The sequence below is a fragment of the Gavia stellata genome, chromosome 21 (assembly GCF_030936135.1).
Source record: "Gavia stellata isolate bGavSte3 chromosome 21, bGavSte3.hap2, whole genome shotgun sequence".
Classification (NCBI taxonomy): domain Eukaryota; kingdom Metazoa; phylum Chordata; class Aves; order Gaviiformes; family Gaviidae; genus Gavia; species Gavia stellata.
Window position 1 is genome coordinate 15959693 of NC_082614.1, and position 18947 is coordinate 15978639.

Consider the following 18947-nt stretch of genomic DNA (forward strand, 5'->3'; position numbering starts at 1 on the left):
GGGGGGCAGAGCCGGCGCTATTAAAACATACTTTAATGGTGTGCCACGAAGGAAGGAGGCGGGGGGGGCTCATATATTAACTCTGCAATAGCCTCTGTAAGTCACAGTGAAGGGCGGGGGCGCGGGGGGTCACTCGCACGACGAAGGCTCTGCGAGGTCAGGACAGGGCCTCCGACCCGCAATTAGAGAACAGCGTGACGAGACACTTAGACGCGATTTGACGAGTCCTCCGGCCACGGCACACAAAACCTCCTCCCGAGGCACGCCGACGGCCCCGGCGAGTGCGGACGTCCACAGGTGCTTCCACCACGGAGCGCTCGGAAAAGGCAGCCGGCGGGTGTCCCAGGGGGAAGGTGTTTGGCCTTTGCAAATAAATGCAAATACATTCCTCGTACAGCAGTCGTTTTGGCAATAGTATTAGCAAGCAATATGCTTGGATAACCGATTTCCACTGGTGCCGTTGCAAACTCTTCTTTGTTGGACAACAAAAGGCCATTTGCAGCATTCTGGAAGAGAGAAACAGAGGCAGGAGCAGGATCCGGCCACGCCAGCACAGCAGGTGCCCGACGAACCGTTTTAAAGCAGCCGCGCTACAAAAAATGGTTAGACAAGTGATAGGACAAGAGGAAACGGCCTCAAGTTGCGCCAGGGGAAGTTCAGGCTGGATATTAGGGAAAATTTCTTTACGGAAAGAGCAGTGAAGCATTGGAAGAGGCTGCCCAGGGAGGTGGTGGAGTCACCATCCCTGGAGGTGTTCAAGGGACGTGTGGACGTGGCACTGCGGGACATGGTTTAGTGGCCATGGTGGGGTTGGGTTGGTGGTTGGACTTGATGATCTGACAGGTCTTTTCCAACCGTAGTGATTCCACGATTCTGTGACAGAGACCAAGTCCCAGCCCCAGGATGATGGGCACACAACTTCTACTCTCACTCAGTGCTTCGGATTGTTTTTTTTAGCACAATATACTGCTTTTACATAAAAAGTGGTTTTTAAAGGGTCATTTTTAGTAAGAAAAATGACATTTTATGTTTTAGTGTAGAGGCTAGCTGAAAAGAGAGATGGAAAAACATCCAACATATCAACAGTTGTATCTAGAGCAGAAACCCAGGGTAGCAGCTTTGTTTTTCCAAACTGACAGCAGATGCGACTGCTTTATCTTCCCTTCCATGGGTCCACGGCACGTCCTAGAAGACAGCTGGGGAGCAGCTCAGCTCATCCACACATTTCCACATCCCGTTTCAATGCTCCCCGTGGGGACAGTCAGTAATAACCCTCCCAAGTGGCTGATGTCGAATTTGCTGAAGTAAGCCTCTTTCCAGAGCTCAGAAAAAGAACTTCTGACAAATCATCTCACATAACAGTATTGTTCTGAAAACCTAAAGCAACCGTGAAGGAGATCATTTGCATAACGAGCGTGCCTGGAGCAGCCCAGCTAATCCACAGGCACAAGCTGTTACACAAGCAAAATGCTAACCCTAGAGCAATGCAGGCAGATTTGCCCAGAGTCCAAAAATGAAGTACAAGGTCTTACCTGGAAATCATTAATTTTCTTAGTGAGAAGATGATGTGTTCTGAGTCACCTAGAATAACCCAGAAACAGAAGGGTCAGCTTTAAGCCACCATCTGCAACTCAAAACATTCCCGCTGTGTTCCCAGCAGCGAGAAAAGGAAATGCTTAGGACAGAGAAAGCAGCGCGAGGGCAGAGCACCAGCAGCCAGGAAACGCTGCCACAAGGCTGCAGCTTCTTGCTTCGCTACCGTTCACTCAACACGAGCCACCCTGGGCGACCATCCGGGAATCACCAGCGACACCTCTCGCAGTGAAAGCCACTACATGCACCAGCAGCCCTGCTTCCGCAGTCCGGGACTGGGCTCCGCATCTTCTTGCCCGACACCGGCGATGCAGCTCAACCCCCCAGCTTTCTTTAGGAGGCCACAGGTTGAGCAGGGAAAACCTGGCACCTTGGATCGAAACATCAACACCAATCTACTGCATCGCCATACTACTGTGCAGGTAGCGCTTTCTGGAGAGTCAAGAAGTCTTTTTTTTTTTTTTTTTTAATTCTGTATATGCAATGGCTGTGGACCGCTCTGCATTACAAAAGACGGTTATTAACTGTTTGCAAGCCCTGCTCTTTAGGGAGGGAGCCCCATAGTGTATATTTGACACCTGAACACAATCACACAAATAAAAGAACTAGAAGACCTCAACTGTAACCTGTAAATCAGACAAGCCACCCCTCCCTAAGGCAGGCAAGACCCAGGACAACAAAAACTTTTAAGAGTTTTGGAACAGCGAGCACGGTGGGAAGTGTCTTAAAGACAGAGAATGAAGAGCACAAGTTTCCGATCAGTGAACACAGAGCTCCACAGCACAAAGCCACACACATGAGCAGACCAGGAAGGAGGTGGCAGAGATGAACAAGCAGGGTCTGAGGAGCACAGAATACACACGACATCAACAATGAAAGTGCGGAGGGTGGGAGCGGTGCGCAGCAGGAAGGACAGGCACGTTGTCCCCACGGATGGAGGCAAGAGAGCGGGGATGGAGCACTTCCCGCAGCTGGGTGCCCAGCCTGCAAATGCCCGTAAGAGGGAGTAAGGGACCAGGCACCCAGGATGAACCAAACAGGGCAAAGCCCTCAAAGCAACATCAGACTCTTACCTGCAGATGACCTTTCAAATTGGCTGGCGTTTTATAATCCCCCTTTAAAACCTATGAAAAAGAGAAAACTGGCGTGACCCTTCTGGGGTAGTGGCTCTGTGAACATCATCAAGTCCATCTCATTAACCACGTCCTATGTCCCAGTATAATACCTGAACCAGCAGAAATACCCTGATGGGTGTTTGTTCTACATCGTGGTGCTGTACTGGGGCAAAAGTGGGAGGTTTCCTCCTTCTTGACTGTAAGCAAAGACAGGGAGCGGCACCCTGCTGGGGCAGGAAAGCGACACAAGGAATTCTCTGGTTCCCCCCTTTGTCTGGGAGGGGAGAGTATTTTGGCCTTCACCATTGTGCCAGTCCTCCAAATTCATCCCAAGAAATACAGAAAGATCCCTGTCCTAGGGACCCAAGAAGTACGGAAAGGTCCCTGTCCTAGGGACCCAAGAAGTACAGAAAGGTCCCTGTCCTAGGGACCCAGAGTCCCTAACCCTGCTCAGGGCAGATGTTCACCCACATCACTTGTGTCCTAGAACAGCTCTCAGTAAGCAGAGAGAGCAAGGAGGAGCTATAACAGACCAGCACACTCAGAGCACGGACCAGCTCCAGGGAAGCTCCTCCGACCTTCCAAGTCAGTGCTGCTACTTGCCCGCCTGCCCACGACCTGCACATGGCATGACGGGGACTGGTCCCACCTGCAGGCGTTCCCCTGCTCCCACCAGCGTGACAAAGGACAGCTCGTCCAAGGGAACCATCACGGGGAGCACGTGCAAAGCTGGGTGTGCTGCAGAGTCCAGCCTCAGGCGGGGAGGAACCAGTCCACGCCAAAGCATGAGAAACTCCCTCTGCTTAGTAACTGCTGTCTGTGGCTCTGCAGCTTCTTCCTTCCAGTTGTTCCCCAGGGACATGAGTCAATATTCTAAAAAAAAAAAATCTTCTGGTTTTGCACAAAGGCATTACGAGCGTCCACTCGCATTCCTCATGGGACTGTGGGAGTGGCTGGTGAGCTACCCACGGACACAGCACAGTCTGGGCGTCCTCCTGGGGCCAGACCAGCGTGTCTAGTGCCTACAGCTGTGCAGCTAGATAACATCAGCACACACCAGTAACTCCCACGTCTGGGTTCGACAGCGGGGCTGGGTCAGGGAGGGACAGGTCTGTATCTGCCACAACAGAAGAAACAAACGCCACCACAAAATCATAGGGAATGTCATCAGTTAGAGCCACACCAGACTCAATCTACCGAACACATCTGTTTTGAAGTCATCTCAGTGTAACTGCCTGTCTGTCGTTCCCAGTCTCCCAAAAGGAAGAGAGCATTTGTTTCTCCCCTGCTGTCTTCTGATTCGGTTCAGCAGCCTCTTCCACTCCAGCGGGCTCTGTGGGCGCAGAGACCCACGGCCCCATGCCAGCACTCCCTCCCCGTGGCAGCGCCGCAGGGAGATGGCAGCGACACTCACTCTGTGTGTGTTGTTGACAACTAAGGGGTCGGGGTGGCCGTAGTTGGGTGGGTTGGCATAGGGGTCGTAGCCGAGCCTGGCGAGCATCGGTGCGATGTGGGCCATGTCCTGCAGCACATCCCCCGGGATGTGCCCGATCCACTTAGATAACGCCTCCATGTTCACCGGCTTGATAACCTGGTCTGTTGATCTTTCTATCCTGGGGAAAAATAATAAAGAAATAAAACAAGATACTAAAGTCGGATTTCACACACATGCTGGGCTCAGACAGAACAGCCTTCAGTGAGGTTCACTGACACCTTAACATTTTGCTCCCAACGCCCAAGACACGCACACAGCGCAGATGCTCAGCACCCACCGGGTCTGCCTGGGGCACAGCTGGCGCAAGGCACAGCGGGGCAGCCCCTTCCCGCTCACAGCCCTGCTCTGGGGGAGTGGATCCTGGCCAGGGTTTCCACAGCCCCAGTAGTTGGGTACCCCTGTACAGGGGGATCCATCCTGCACCAGCATCAGGGTGTTAGTGGGGCACCTCTGCTTACCACAGGAATATAATGAAAGAAGTGTGGTCTGTAGCACAGATACGCCACATGACCCCACTGAAAATCCAAATATTTATCTGTTTAACCAACCTCAGCAAAATTTACTTTGAACAAATAGTGCTGAAAGCCCTGGAGCAATCATTGCTTCAGCCATGCAAGGTGCATCTCTCTATCCTACACCACAGCTGCCTTCCTGGCCCGCCTGCGGTAAGGGCAGTGGGACGTGCTCCCCACCAGCCACGCTCCCTGCCCTCCAAACCCCGAGAAGCGAGCCCCTTGCAGGTACAGCCCCCCCTGCACCCTGTGCTCGGCGGGACGCTGGCCCAGGGCAGCCACCTGCTCGACTCCATCCAGAGGAAATCACAGCCTGCGCGGCACAGGCGTTGTGGCGTCCTAAGAGGGATGAAAGCACACAGAGGCTGTGATGCTGAGCCTCATGAGAGCCTCCCAGTTACTGACTGCTAAGGCACAGGCAACGCCGCACAGCCTCGTATGGAAGAGTGTCTCAGGGCGCAGGGAAGCGGAGCCTGGCCGCACACTCGCGGCCATCCCTGAGAAACAGAGCAGCTGCGTCTCCACAGCTGCCCTCACCACTCGGGCTTGAGCAGTTTATACAAAGACTGCTTGTGTGGTTCCCTTACACCACTGATTAAATTTTGCTAAGCTAGACTTAAGCCTCTGTTTAGGAAATAAAGAGCATTGAAAGAGAAGAAGAAGGTGGGAGAAGGCAAGCACCCCCCTAGCAGCCAGAGACAGCCAGCCAGCAAGGAGGGAGTGCTGGGGTGCGTCTCCACAGAGCAGGTATTTCTTTTATCCTGCAATACCAGCACCAAACCTGGCAAGAATTGCTGCTTACCACTGAAAGCCATTCAATAGCAGCAAAACTAATCACAGTAAGGAGGTATTTGAGGATGGGTGGAGAAAAAGAGGCATTAAAGAGCTCACATTTCCAAGCAAGCGGTTCTTTCCAAATTAGAGACCAAATCATTTCTGCACTGTCAAGAGAGATGAATAAAACAGTCACCTGCTCCCAAAATCCTTGACTGACAAGCTGCTCCGTTGGGTACAACAGATTGCTAGTGTTCAAGCCATTTTCTACTCAGGAACACAAAACCTACTGCAGCAAAACTGGATGTGCTGCCACTTCTGCCCCTGAAAGGTATGCATACACACAAGCCACATGTCTTTTCCCCCCAGTTTTAGCCTTGACCTGCTTCGTGCAACAAAAATGCTCCTCAAAAAGCCGAGGCAGGAGCCGAGACACTCACTTGGAAAGCGACACCCCGCCGGGCTTCCCTATCAGCTCCTCGTGGTGCAGCACCGTGTCACTCCAGGAGATGTCCAGGAACTTCATGATGGCGTGCATGGACTGCTCGGGGTGCAGCACCAGCTGCTCATAGTAGACGGGCAGGCAGCGGGACCGCCCGATCTCCAAGCACTGGGAGTACATCACCTCGATGGCTTTGTTCCACTTGGTCAGGCAGTCTCGGTAGCTGTTCAGGTCGAAGCCCGCGATCGTCACTTTCCGCGTGATCATGGAGTGGACCGAAGCCCGGCCATCTCGAACCATCAGGAGGAATTTGGAATTGGGGAACAGCCTGGACAGGTAGACAGAGGACTTCAGCGTGAAGGGGTCCTTGTTACACAAATACCTGGCTGGCTCACCGTGCTTGGCGATCACTTCCAGTATAAAGGCCTGCATAGCGGCATCCAAAACTTGGTCTGTCACCCCCGCCTCGTCCAGGCGCATCTTCTCTCGCCCCGATTTGGACCAGGCCTGCCGCATCGCCAGCACGCGGGGGATGATGCGGGTCTCCTCTCCGCAGCGCACCTCAGGGTGTGCATCGAGCATGGCCCTCATCAGCGTCGTGCCGCTCCGTGGGACCCCGCCAATGAATATCAGGGGCATCTCCTTGCTGTAACGGTACTCGACGTGGTTGGAGTCCATCATGACCAGCTCCTCGTTCTCAGGTCTCATCAGCCTGTGTCTCCTCTCGCTCAGGACCTGCTGGCACTCCAGGACCTGCTGGCCGAGGTGCAGAGTCACCATCAGGGCGACCACTGAGCCCACCACCAGCAACACCCTCCTCATGGTGACCCGCATCCTGTTCTCCTCCGCACAGGCTGGCGACCACGCTTCAGCTTTCAGCTAGCGAGTGTTCAACCCAACGGGCATCTGCAAGAGAAACACAGCACGGTCAAAGGAGCAGGAGCCGCAATCCAGCCTGGCGGCACCTCAGCGTCCAGCCTGGCTCCTTCAGGACGCTGACACCATCCCAGGCTTTCATCATCTCTTTCATTTATCAGCAACTTCCAGGCTAGGTGCCTTCCACCCAGGAGGTAATTAAAGTCTGCCTCAGAGCACACCCAAAGAGATTATGTCTGGACTGTTTGTGTACCCAGAATCACAGGTTTACAGCTGAAACAAAGCTCCAGGAACATTCCGGAGAGGAGGGGCCACGCGTACCCAGTCAGTCCTTTAAAAAAAAAAAAATCTTTACAGTCTGTTCCATCCCAGATGAAGCCCAAACCCTCCCTGCAGTTCTCCTTCCTCCAAAACCGAGCTCAGCACACCACTGTCTTCTCACTTCTCCCGCCACCTGTCTCCTTCCTACATTTTCTTTAGTTTCAGCGTGCTGTCACCAGGGAGGGGGAAAAGCTGAAAGAAGAGAAAACCAAAAGCATCTCATGCAAATTTTCAGAGGCTGAGTCAGGAAAAGCAGTTACCCATTGGAATGAAACACTTTCAGAAATTAAACCACCTGAAGGCTAACAGCAACACAACAGCGTTAAATGCCCTTCCTCCGGGGACTGACCTTACATAAAAATCCTTGAAGACTTCATCTGGCATTAAGGCTTTCTGGGCTTTCTGCCTTTCAGTAGGATATCCAGCAGGAAGCCTGCAGTTTCTGCAGGTCCCCTGCTCTGCTGCCTACCCGGGAGGGACTGCTGGCACCGCGTCCCACACCCTCCCCCCGTCTGCTCCATTTGCGACGCAGGTTTTGCAATCCTCCCCTGCGCTCACCCAGGGATTTCAAGTTCTCTGTGGCTGGGGCGGGAGCTGAATGGAGTGGAAGGAACGGGACGTCCATGCGTTTTGTTTGGCTGACAATCCAAAGAACTGCTTCAGAAAAACGTTTTCTCCTCTCGGCTCTCTCCATGAAAGAGCACATTTAGCAGCGGCCGGTGCAAAGCCCCTTTGCAGCGGGGCGCAGGCGGGAGAGCCGCCCCGGAGCCAGGCAGCCTGCCTGCCCCTGCCCCACTGCCAGCACAGGCGGCCCCAGAACCGGCCGGGCACGTGAGGACTCGGGCGCTCGAGGGCTCGCTCCGTTCCCCTTCCAAGCCCCGTCATCCCGCTCCACCTACCTGCACCGGTGAAGCCGTCAGCTGCTCGCCACCCACCCGCTCTGCTTTTGTCCACCTCTGCTCAAACCACGGGATTACCACGACAGAAGGAAGCAGTGCCTCTCTGCCCACCCAGGCAGTTTTCCCAGCCCAGCAGCGAAGTAACATCACATCGCCACCAAAATTACTTTTGTGGCTCTTTAGCACCATGGCTAACATCCTGGCCAACTGCTTGGTTAATGTGCCAAGGTTAAAGAGTTTCAAATGCATGCCCATATACTATATAAAAGTCAAATGCTGGTCCATTTGTTTAGATGGAAACCAGAGGGAACAAAAAACAGCTCTGGCATTTATGCAGCACCAAGAGCAGAGTCAGACCCATTAAAAAGACAAGTGCTCATCTGCTCCTTCCTGCTATCTTGATCTGTTTCAGTCATGTAAATATATTCAAATGTTCACCATAAAAATAATTGCAAATGCCGCCAGACCCATTTCAATTCATTGTAGCTGGAGCAGTCAGGATTTAAGGCCAACTGGAATAATTACGGCTGTGCAGACCAAGACAGGCTAATTAGCAAGAAAGACCTGCAGTTTAAAAAGGAGGCTGGGAGCACAGAAGTGCTCTGTTCTTTGCAAAAACGGCTTACCGTGAGCGTTTCCCACCGAGATGCTCCCAGCAGCTCCGGGTCGGAGTGCTGCTGGAGAGGAACAAAGGGACTCACTCATTTGGCTGTGCGAAGCGGGAGGCTGGCTGGGAGCCTGCGGTACCAGTCCTGCTCCGGCAGCACCCGGTGGGACAAAGTGCCGTGTCCCTGGGGATCATCCTGCTGCCCCGGCCAGGGCAGACACACAGCCCCCACCGCTGCCCATCCAACACCATCAGCACAGGGAAGCTTTCGCTCCGCCGCGGGGCAACAGGAAAGGCAGAGAGGCTGCCGTCTGGGCAGCACGGCTTCTCCCCTCCTGCTGTGCTCGGGACTCTTCCCCGCTGCTGCAGCACACCACTGCTCCCGCCAGCAGAGCAGCCCCGCTCTGAGTCCTGCATGGCAGCCACGGGCACCGGGAGGGCTGAAACAGAACTTCTCCAGCGGGATTACCCCAGGGTACCTGGGTGGGCTGAAGGAGCATTCATGAGCGTGCTCTGCTGAGCAACGGCCAACCAATCCAGCTTATTTTCAACTCTTTTGTGCAATTCTCCACTAAGAGTTTCCCAAAATTTATGGAGCTTATTAGTCTACGAGAGAAGAGGGATGGATAATTTCCTCCACAGCAGGTACCTGGTGGAAAATGTGATGGCATAATTAGGCAGCACAGCTGTCTGATCAGAGACGACCTAGTCCTTCAGATGCCCAGGCTGGCTCTGAGAGCTTTCCACTCCAGCAGGAATTAGGGAGCTCTCAGGGGCTTCTCTGGCGCACCACAGCAGGGACTGAAAACCACTGCAGCTGGTGACGGGGAGCAGAAATCAAAGTGCCAGCAGCCGATCCTGGGCTGAAGCCCCCAAGTGCAGCTTGGACACTGCTGTGACCCACACTCCGTCCCCGACTGCCATCAGGGCAAGGCTGGTCCCGAGAGCAGAGAGCATGGGGGAGGATGGGAGCTGGTGGGGAAGTGACAGCAGAGCAGCGACAAACAAGGACACGAGAAGTCCTCCAGGGAGAAACTCTTCCTTATTTTGCATGATCGGACATTAGTATAAACAAGGCTTAAACTGTTTCTTGTCAGCTTGTGAAGGTAATACAATATTAACGGGGCATCAGTGGCGGTGCGCACAGACGTATGAAATATTCACCAGCCCACACCCAGCATCACAGGGGAATCAACAGCTCCGGCACTGACATCCGTATGTACTTACCTTCCACCCGTAAGTTCATTTTCCTGCTAGCCGAGCTTCATGCTGAAACACAGGTGGTCGTGAAAATACCTAACGGGAAGGAAAAGCCATAATGTCCATTTGTTTATTTATCACAGACAACTGCGCGCGCGGTGATGAGCGATGCTCTCCTCCTCGGCACCTTCCCCTGCCGCACGCACCCCTCCTGCCCACAGCCTCCCTCCGAGCTCAAGGGAAAGATGTTCCTAGCTCAGGGGAAAGATGTTCCCAACAGAGCCGGCAGTCCCGGCTCACGGTCAGCGCTGGCAGCCAGATGCAGCACGCCTGCAACTCGGCCATCCACCCCGAGGCACCAGCACTGCTCCACCGCGGTAGCGTTCACAGGGCTGAGCCAGAAGGAGAAACCGAGGGAAGCGGGAAGGTGGCTGCTCTTTTAGGAAATGAAGCCTCCTGGAAGGGAGCAGCCTCGGGGGACAGGATGTTTAAAACCCAGGAGACAGCAGTCCGAACACGGCACACTTCCATTGCACACAAGCAACTGGCGCAGCAGCCCGTCCCAGAGGGAGCAGCTGCAGACTCGCCTGCCGCAGGCTTTGGAACAAATGCTGAAATCAGGCCCAAGTCAAACTATAGTTACAGTCCCCAAACCAGTAACAGCAAAAGATGGGGCCCAGAGGACTCCCCAGGTCTGGCAGGTCACGCTCATGCCTCCAGGTGGGTCACGGGGATGCCAACCTCTGCTTTAGGAGCTCCGACGCTGCCGGGATCTCCCCAGCTCCAACCCAAGGAACACAGCCCTCTCCAGCCTCACCACCCGCCGAGGCAGCAGCGTCGGCCCCTCGCAGAACACAAACTCCCACCAGGTAGGGAACCAAAACCCGCACGTCGGCCCAAACACCAGGTATCCCACAAGGATACGACACCCGCGACCACGAGTACTGCACCCATCCTGGGGAGCCCAGCAGTCGCCCACACTGCCTTGGCTGAAGCTGTCCTGCAAGCACAGAGCATCCCAGTGACAGAACGCCGGTGCAGGGGTCCTGCCCGCGTCCCGCCGGCAGTGCAGCAGCAGTGTCCCTGCAGAACATGCTCCTCCAGGCACGGGAAGGCAGCGGCAGAGGGGACCTGTCCCAGCAGGGCTGCAGGTTTCCAAGCAAAGCCACCGTCCGGGGACTGTGCTGCAGTGGAGCACCCCGAGGGGTCAGGACCCAGCGGGCAGGCAGGATGGCACTTTGCTCCGAGGCTCACAGCATGTGCACGGGACCAGCGGCTTGTTGCAGGGCCGCTGCAGCCGGGCCCTTTCCGCAGCCAGCTCCCCCTTGATGCATGATGGCGTCCTAGCCTCGGAGGATGTTTTTGAGAACATTTCAAGTACGGATACTAATTGTTATTCCAGGCACCCAAGAGTCTCCTCCTCTCCTGCCCAGCTGCCATTGAACGTCACGCGGCCCCTCCACTTTAGCACTAATCAGAAACCAGAGGGAAACTCCACCCAACATGAACTCTACAAGAGCTTATCCACAGTCCAAACATCGCCCTCCTTCCCTACAAGGCTTTGTGCTCGACCCTGGCCTGGCCTCCATCAACCACGGGATTTCAGGTCCGGACAAGGCTGCAGGTCCGTGGAGCAGCAGCTGCATCCCTGGATGCACTTCTGCAGTGCCACAAGTGATCTGGTGCATGGAGCGGTGGTGGTTTAACAGCCCAGCCCCAAGACACCCTGCTCCGGAAACGGCTCCGGCTTTTGCCCGTGCACACACAGACAGACACAGAGACACACACGCGCTTGCAGACTTCCTTCCTGATGCCTCCCACCGCAGCACGGGGCTGTGCAGCGTGCCACTGTGCGGCTGCTGTGCTGGCCGGGCGGACGCCGCAGCTGAGCGAGGACCAACAGTGAGCACCAACTGACTGCAGCCTCCACGTCCTCCTTCACCTGCTGCTGTGAAACGGGCAAACCACCACCACTGCCGGAGAGCAGCCCCGCGTGCTGACACAGCGCGGTTTCAGTGCAGCCGGGGCTGCCGGAGCGAGGGAGCCGTGCACCATCTGTAGTGATGAAGCAATGTCTCAAGTCCATTTTTTTAAAGCAGCAAAGTGTTACAAACAAACAACAAACCCAGTTTCTACGAGAAGCTCAATACCATCAAAAAACGCGTTTTTCTTTAAACCATTCCCAGAAATGATTGCTATTAACTGCAACTTCCCCAAAAGACATAGGTGTGGCCTGGAAAATTTTAGCTCAAATCATTGGTGCTTAATAAAAGGATGAGGAACTGCAGATGTCCTTGTGGCAGAACAGCAGCAGAAGCTGTGGTCAGCAAGAAATATCCTAACGTATCTAGCTCACATCTTTACAAATCAGCAAAATTTAATTACTTAATTGATAGTCTCCAGTTAATTCACACACGGCACGCAACACAAAAATAAACACAGCTTGCCTGGAGGCGACCGCTGCCGTCCCAACCCCAGCTCAGACAAAGGACGCGCCCAGAAGCGCTGTCGCCGCCGAAGGCAGACGTGCTTCTCCTGGGCTCTCCGGGCGGCAACTCGCGATGCGGCAACTCGCGACGCGTGTTTCAAAACGCCCGATGACTCCAAGGCACCTCCCTTAGCAGGACAGAGATGCTCACGTCCTGAGGAGGCAGCAGCAAACAGGAGAGGGGTCAAATGAGCCCCGGGAGAGGAAAGCCGGGAAGAGCTGCCGGCAGCTGAGGGCAAGGAGCGGGAAGGGATGGGCTGCTGGCACACAGACACATGGGGTGTTTCTCCATCCCAGTTTCAAAGCAGCCCGAGCGAAAGCTGATCAACGAATTTTAAACCATTCACCAAGAGGTCAATGAGCGGTCCTGGGAAGCAGCGAGCACGGAGCAAGCACCAATCTCTGCCTGCTGCTGCATGCCCACGGAGGCAGCCGAGGTGACGGCAGAGGCTGAGGTTCACCCAAGCGCGGCGTCAGCCCCATTGCACAACCCATGGCTCGTGCTCGGCCGCCCCCAGCGCAGCGAGGATCGATCCCCGTGGGGACGGCCAGCCCGCGGGAGCAGGGTCCAACCTACGCTGCGGTTTGCTGCCCACCCCAATCGATACTGCTGCCGCTCGCAGCGGAACAGGAGCTTTGTACAAACCTGTGCCGGAGGTGAGCAGCAGCCTGAGGCTCTGGGCGGTGAGAGAAGAGCCCGCTTCTACCTGCATGAAATTAAGCTGTTGAACGGCACCTACAGTGCTCAAAAAAAAAAAAAAAAGAAGTTGCTTTCAGGCCACCAAGTGGTGAGAACAGCAACATGGACAGCGGAACAGCTTTTGCTTAGTAAAGCTGAAGATGCACTGCAGGCCACAAACCCAGGCGCGTCTACAGGAATCAGAAGCCAATCCCAGTAAAAATACACGGCTTTTAGAGCACTTCAGGGTTATGTGTCCCTTTGACAATCCCCAAATAGAACAAACTGCACCGTGGTTTGCATTTGCACCGCCGACATCATCCCAAGTAAAACTGGAAGAAATAGTCAGAAGACTGCAAGAATGAGCGTTTAAGCACACATCTTAGCACCCAAACCACAAGGAGGGTGTTTAAGCTGCCATCTTAGCACCCAACCGGCTCAGCTCACCTCCACAACAGCCGCAGGGCACGCCGACACTGCCGCACTCGTAGGTCCTGCCCCGTTTCCTTTCAGTTGAGTGCTCTCAGTGCAATGCACCAGCCAGAGTCCCCGCAACGACGCCGGCTCCCGAACATCCCCTCTTCGCCTTCCACTGCAAAAGGCGCCCGCTGTTGCTCTGGCAGCTCTGCTCAGCTGCTGAGGCCACCCCAGCGGCTGGGCACGAGGGTCCGGCGGCACAGCCCACCACCGCAGCGCAGCTCCCGCTCCCTGGCACCACCACAACTGCCACGTTCCTGCAGCCCGGAGGTCGCTGGCTTGGACCTGCGGGGACAAGGGGGTTTCACAAAAGACTGTTTCTCTCCCAAAGCCCTCCTCCCGAGGGGGGACACGGGAGAATTTATTCTCGCTGCTGAGTACCTAGAAAAATAACCTAGCAGAATCTGATGCCCCAGGACTAAGGCAGCACGCACCAGCTTCAAACGCCGGCTTCCTCACTCAGAAAAGCCTGCGACATGGAAGCCCCGAGCCACGCAGCGCGTTCCCAGCCGAGCACCCCGGCACACCATCCCTGGAGAGCCTGCCCAGGGATGCATGCACAGCACGCCAGCCTGCTTTAACAGGCTTTAAATCACATCAACAAAGAATCGACAGACATTTCACAGCACAAATGTACTGTTTGTTTATTGCCTCAAGGCTGTTATGATTAGAAAAACATTTTATTATCCTGCTCAATGCTACAATGTTCCCAAAATAATAAAAATCCCACCAGTTTACAGCATCTTCACTCTGCCCGCCTCTCATTCCAAGCACAGCAATGGCATTTTATGGTCCAGCGACGGAAACCACAGTATCCACTTCTGCCAACCTCTCCGTAAGGCAACAGCCTTTCTCTCAAACTGGTTTATTAATTATGAAACGCCTGAAGTGAAAGCTGCTGGCAGAAGGCGGTGATGGAGGTACCCACCCCAGCGACCTGGCACTGTTCCCACCGCATCCCAGCAAAGCTCCGGCAAAGCCAGGAGGGAAGGGGCTCACCACGTCCCCCCTTGGCTCAAGGAGCAGGATCAGGAGGCGCAGCTGCTGCTGGCAGGACTGAGCCGAGTGAGGGGATACAGGTGGGGAAGGGAGACCCACCCGCCACCCTGTGCAGCGGGCTGCGAGGGACGGGCGCCGGAGCAGGAGGGGTGTCTGTGACCCCCAGCGACGGATGGGGCCACCCAGCAGATCGGCTTGGTCTTCACTTTGGAAGCGCTTGCGCTGAAACGGGACAGGAGCTCTGTGCTTCCAAGGGATGCTTCTGACTTTTAATCAACCCTCGGCTCCAATTCACAGAGCTTTACCTTTTCTTAATTACTCTGCAGTCGTTGCCTCAGGGGGACAAAGGCAAAGCCAGAGCAAGTGCCGCTGTAGGAATGGTGACAGACACACACAGTCCCACGCTCGCTGCCCTTGTACCCTGACCAGCGGCCCCGTTGTCCCGCTCCCCCCCCAGAGCTGGGTGAGGGGGCTCTTGGGAAGCACGGAGCTGTTCCCCCGCTCCTCCCCGCACCTCTGACCGGGGTCCCTCCAACTCCCACCCCTGGCCCAGGGTCGGTCCCGGGGAACCCCACTGGAGAGGGGCACAGGGAGCGCTGCAGGGTGAGGGGAGCCGGAGTTTGCAGCCTCCGCGTTAACTCACCAGGCTGGTGCAAACATGACTCTTCCCTCCCAAAACTGAACAAAGATTCCCCATGCGAACGTGGGCGGTCAGAGCCCGCCATACAACAGGGAGAAAAAGAAGTCAGAGGAACTGCTAGAAAAAATACTAAGTATCTTCAAAAAACTATTTTCCAAATCCGTGTGCCAAACCGTAAGTCTCAACAAGCTCCATTCTTGCAGGCCCAAAGACCAGGATTTGCAAATAAAAGGTTGTTTCTGCAAGAGAAACCCCAAAACCTCAAATTTGCTTAAGAAACAAAATCAAAATATTTTATTTCCCCATGCAGCAACACCAGGCGTCTCCAGAGCTGAAGGCGCTGGCTGAGGAGAGAGTAACGCGGACAGAGGGACACGCTGCACACCCGGTGGGCAGCGAGGTAAGGAGGAAACGCTGCTGTACCCATCTCCCTGCAGCCCCTCTCTGCTCATCCCTCCCCCGTTTCCTGCGGCTCCCGGTGCGGTGCAGCCCTGCGGGTACATGGTCCTGAGCACAGACCGGCCCTGGGATCTCCACCGCGGCCCAGCCGGGCTCAGTGCATTGGCTGCCACAAGGGAGAGTGTTTGGCATTTTCACAAAGCCAGTAATTTTGGGATGGGCACAGAGCGCTGCCCAGCACCGACTTCAGCAGCGTGTGAATACGTGGCCTCCCACTCGATATGGCAAAGCCCGTGTGCCTGCACAGCGCCCAGCGAGGACGTGCAACAACCTCCCACCAAGCCCCGGCGCAAGAGAAGCTCTATTGCGAAACTGTGGATGGAAGAAAGGAAAGGGGTCCTTCCGAGACGTGCTGCTTTGTGTGTGGCATGGCTGACCCCTGAGACAAATTACCCTGAAGAGCACATCCGAGCGCTTGACGGCTTGGTTCCTGCCTTCAAAGCCCAGCTGTGAGCCCTGGGTCCTCTGCTGCCACTTAGATCTGCAAAGGCTGGGTCACCGAGGGCTGCCTCTGCGTGCCGTCCTTCCTCTGCGTGCTGTCCTTCCTCCACGTGCCACCTCTGCAGCTGCGCTGGCCCGCGGGAAGCTGTGAGCACAGCTGCCCAGGGTAGCGGGAGGGGGGACGGGTGCTCTCCCACCCCCCTTACAGCGTGTCCCAGCACAGCCACTGCCAGAAACAGCCGCTCACGCTGTAGGACCCACCCCCAGAACCGAGCAGGAACAGGAGCACTGGAAAAACCCCAGCTGCCTCTCCCTGCCCCACTACAGCGGTCTGCGATTGCAGCGGCTCCGGAGCCGACGAGCCGGCAGTCATTTCTCCATGGAGAAGCACTTCGATGCCACAGCCACTTGCGGATTCCCCGGTCTCAGTTTGGGGTCGCCCGCCCAGGAACGCACGATGGGAACCAGCCGCTTGCTTAACTTCCGAGTGCTGCGGATTGAGCAAACCCTCTGCTGCTATCAGCAGTTCTTGTTCACAGACCCGGCGAGGGGGCTCCGGGCGGCTCCTCGGCAGGACCTGCCGCACGCTGCACGGCTCCTACGGGCAGGGCCAGCCCCACGCAGCATTGCCAGCCCACGCTCCTGCCTGCACCCTCACTGCGAAGCCAGCACAAAAGGATGGACTGGGAATGAAAAGGGGGGAAAAAAGCATCGTTCACCATTAGACAGGACTTCTTTGAGGAGAATCCCTGCATTGCTGGAGGCAGACAGGGGTTTAGGAGAACTGCACAGACGAAAGGCTTGCAAAATAGTATGAAACAAAGCAGGCAGAGGACAAGGCAAGCTTCTCCTGCCGGCCCGCACGCTCGCTGCCTGCGCTCGGAGGGCTGCAAAATCCAAAGTGAAATGTGCTTTGCTGAGGCACGAGGCTGAGGCTTCCTAAGCGCATCACAAATTCATCAGAAGACGCATCTGTACAGTGCCAAATAAAACCACCTGCTGGGTGTTTGTTTTCTCTCTCCAAAAATGTTCTCATAGTCACCGCATTTGATAGCACTCCTGCCATCCCGCACATCCCCTGAAGGCGCAGCGTATCTGTAATGCAAACTGCCTTTGGAAGTATCTTCCTAAAATAGCGACAGAAATTACTAACATGGTTTTTAAAACCTACAGGCAGAGAACGGCAGCAGCACGAGCCTGCCCATCCTTCTGGTGAGCACACCAGCGAACCACATCCCGGAGAGACCCCACGGCAGCTCCCGCCTCCGTGCCCCCAGCCTGGGGCATCTCGCCAGCGTGGAGGGCACAACCCTGCCCGTATCCCCCGTGCAGCAATTCCCCTCACCGCTGGCTGCAGCACTGGCTCCGAGCAATGCTGGGAAGGACCCGTGTGGCACCGTGCTTGGCTCAGCCGCTGCCGCAGGACACGGGGCTGCTCGCCCCAGGCGAGGGGCTTTCAGCTTGGCAGAGGGGACCCGGATTACGGTGGAGGCTGCCCCATCTCAGCAGACATGCCACCAAGTATCGAGGCATGGAAACTGGCTCTCAGGCTGGGTCCTAGCAGCGATGCTCCAGTCTTCTGGGAAATGTGGAGCCGCGGGCAGCAGTCAGCCGCTGCTCCCCCGGCGAGCGGCATTGCCCCCCGAGCGCACGCGCAGGTACAGTGGCAACTCGCAGGAATGGAGAAAGCCCAGCGCTCTGGGCTGAAACACCAGGCTGCCGGGACGGCGTTCGTCGGCGCACCAGCAAGATCCACCAGCCCCCTCCTCGAACTCCACCCCCACGGGTTCGTGCGCAGACTGTGGGGCAGTTACGAAGGAAATCACCCCCCAATTTCAGGGGCTCCCCCGCTGCGTGAGCACCCTGCAGACCCTCGGCTCTCTCTGCGGGCAGCACAGCACGTCTGTTCCTGCTGATGGCCACATGCAGGCAGCCACCAAGCACAAGCTGCAGTCAGGCGTGCCGTTACAAAACCCCGCTCGGAGAGGAAACATTTGAACCTGCGTTGGCACTTGACAAGCTCCCCACGAGCACGCTGCAGCATTCCCAGAAAAGCAACATCAAATTTGGAAGCCCGTTAGCACAAATAATTTTAATCTCCCCGCTCACCCTTGCTCGGTACCCGAGCGTGAGAGAGCAGCGCAGCCGTGCGAAGGGGGGACCCACCGCCCGGGTATTAAGTACAAGCAGCTGGCGGGGCCGGGCTCTGACTTGCAGGGGAAGACGTGTGAAGGGGTTTCAAGCTGCGAGATGTTTTTTGGACAGAGACCGAGCATGCAAACAGACACATTGAGGGACAGAACAAAGGCCCGCGCAATGCAAACCATACCCTTCCCGGGGAAGATCGCGGCCCAGCTCATGCTGCCGGCAGTGGGAACACGCTGCCAGTGGCACCAGGGACTGCGACTCTGGCCACGAGTCCCAAGGAACTGGAGCTTGCTACAGAAACAGCGTGGATCTCGCATCCCTACCACGCAGCACCGCAGGGCAGCGACCTGGTGACAGACAGGCACAGAAGGGAGAGCATCCATGTTTGGGTGGGCTGCGGGGCACCAACGCAGCTGCGCGGGAGCCTTTCTGCAACCCCCCTGCAAGGGACCCGCACCCCGTGGCCGCCCAGCAGAAGCTGCAGCCGCCCAGACCCCTCAGCTGCTCCCAAACCTTTTGTCCCAAAAGTTGAGGTTAACGCCAAGTGAGACCCGCGGGCGCAGCCTCTCACTGAGCACTCGCTTGCCCCGGCCACCGCGACGCAGGCTGCCACGCTCGCCCCAGCAGAGGAGGGCAGCCCTGAGCCCCGGGCTCAGCCCCGGGTGCCCAGACAGCCCCGGCCCACCGGTGCCTCCTGACGGGTGCCGTGCCCGAGTCCAGTCCCCACAGTACCGTCCTGTGCGGTGACGCAGGGGTGATGGAGGGCACAGCCCGGTGCTGGG

General features: G+C 56.2%; 1 protein-coding gene across 1 annotated transcript; it reads right to left on the reverse strand.

Annotated features, from left to right (window-relative positions):
- Positions 1 to 74: 74 nt before the first annotated feature.
- Positions 75 to 9885, reverse strand: TPST2 (tyrosylprotein sulfotransferase 2). The gene is made up of 6 exons (XM_059827770.1): positions 9862 to 9885; positions 5930 to 6837; positions 4123 to 4321; positions 2667 to 2717; positions 1533 to 1581; positions 75 to 506 (listed from the first exon to the last, which is right to left on the reverse strand). Exons 2-5 carry the CDS (start codon positions 6763 to 6765, stop codon positions 1552 to 1554), a joined length of 1116 nt encoding a protein of 371 aa, XP_059683753.1. The 5' UTR covers positions 6766 to 6837; positions 9862 to 9885; the 3' UTR covers positions 75 to 506; positions 1533 to 1551.
- Between the last annotated feature and the right edge of the window lie 9062 nt (positions 9886 to 18947).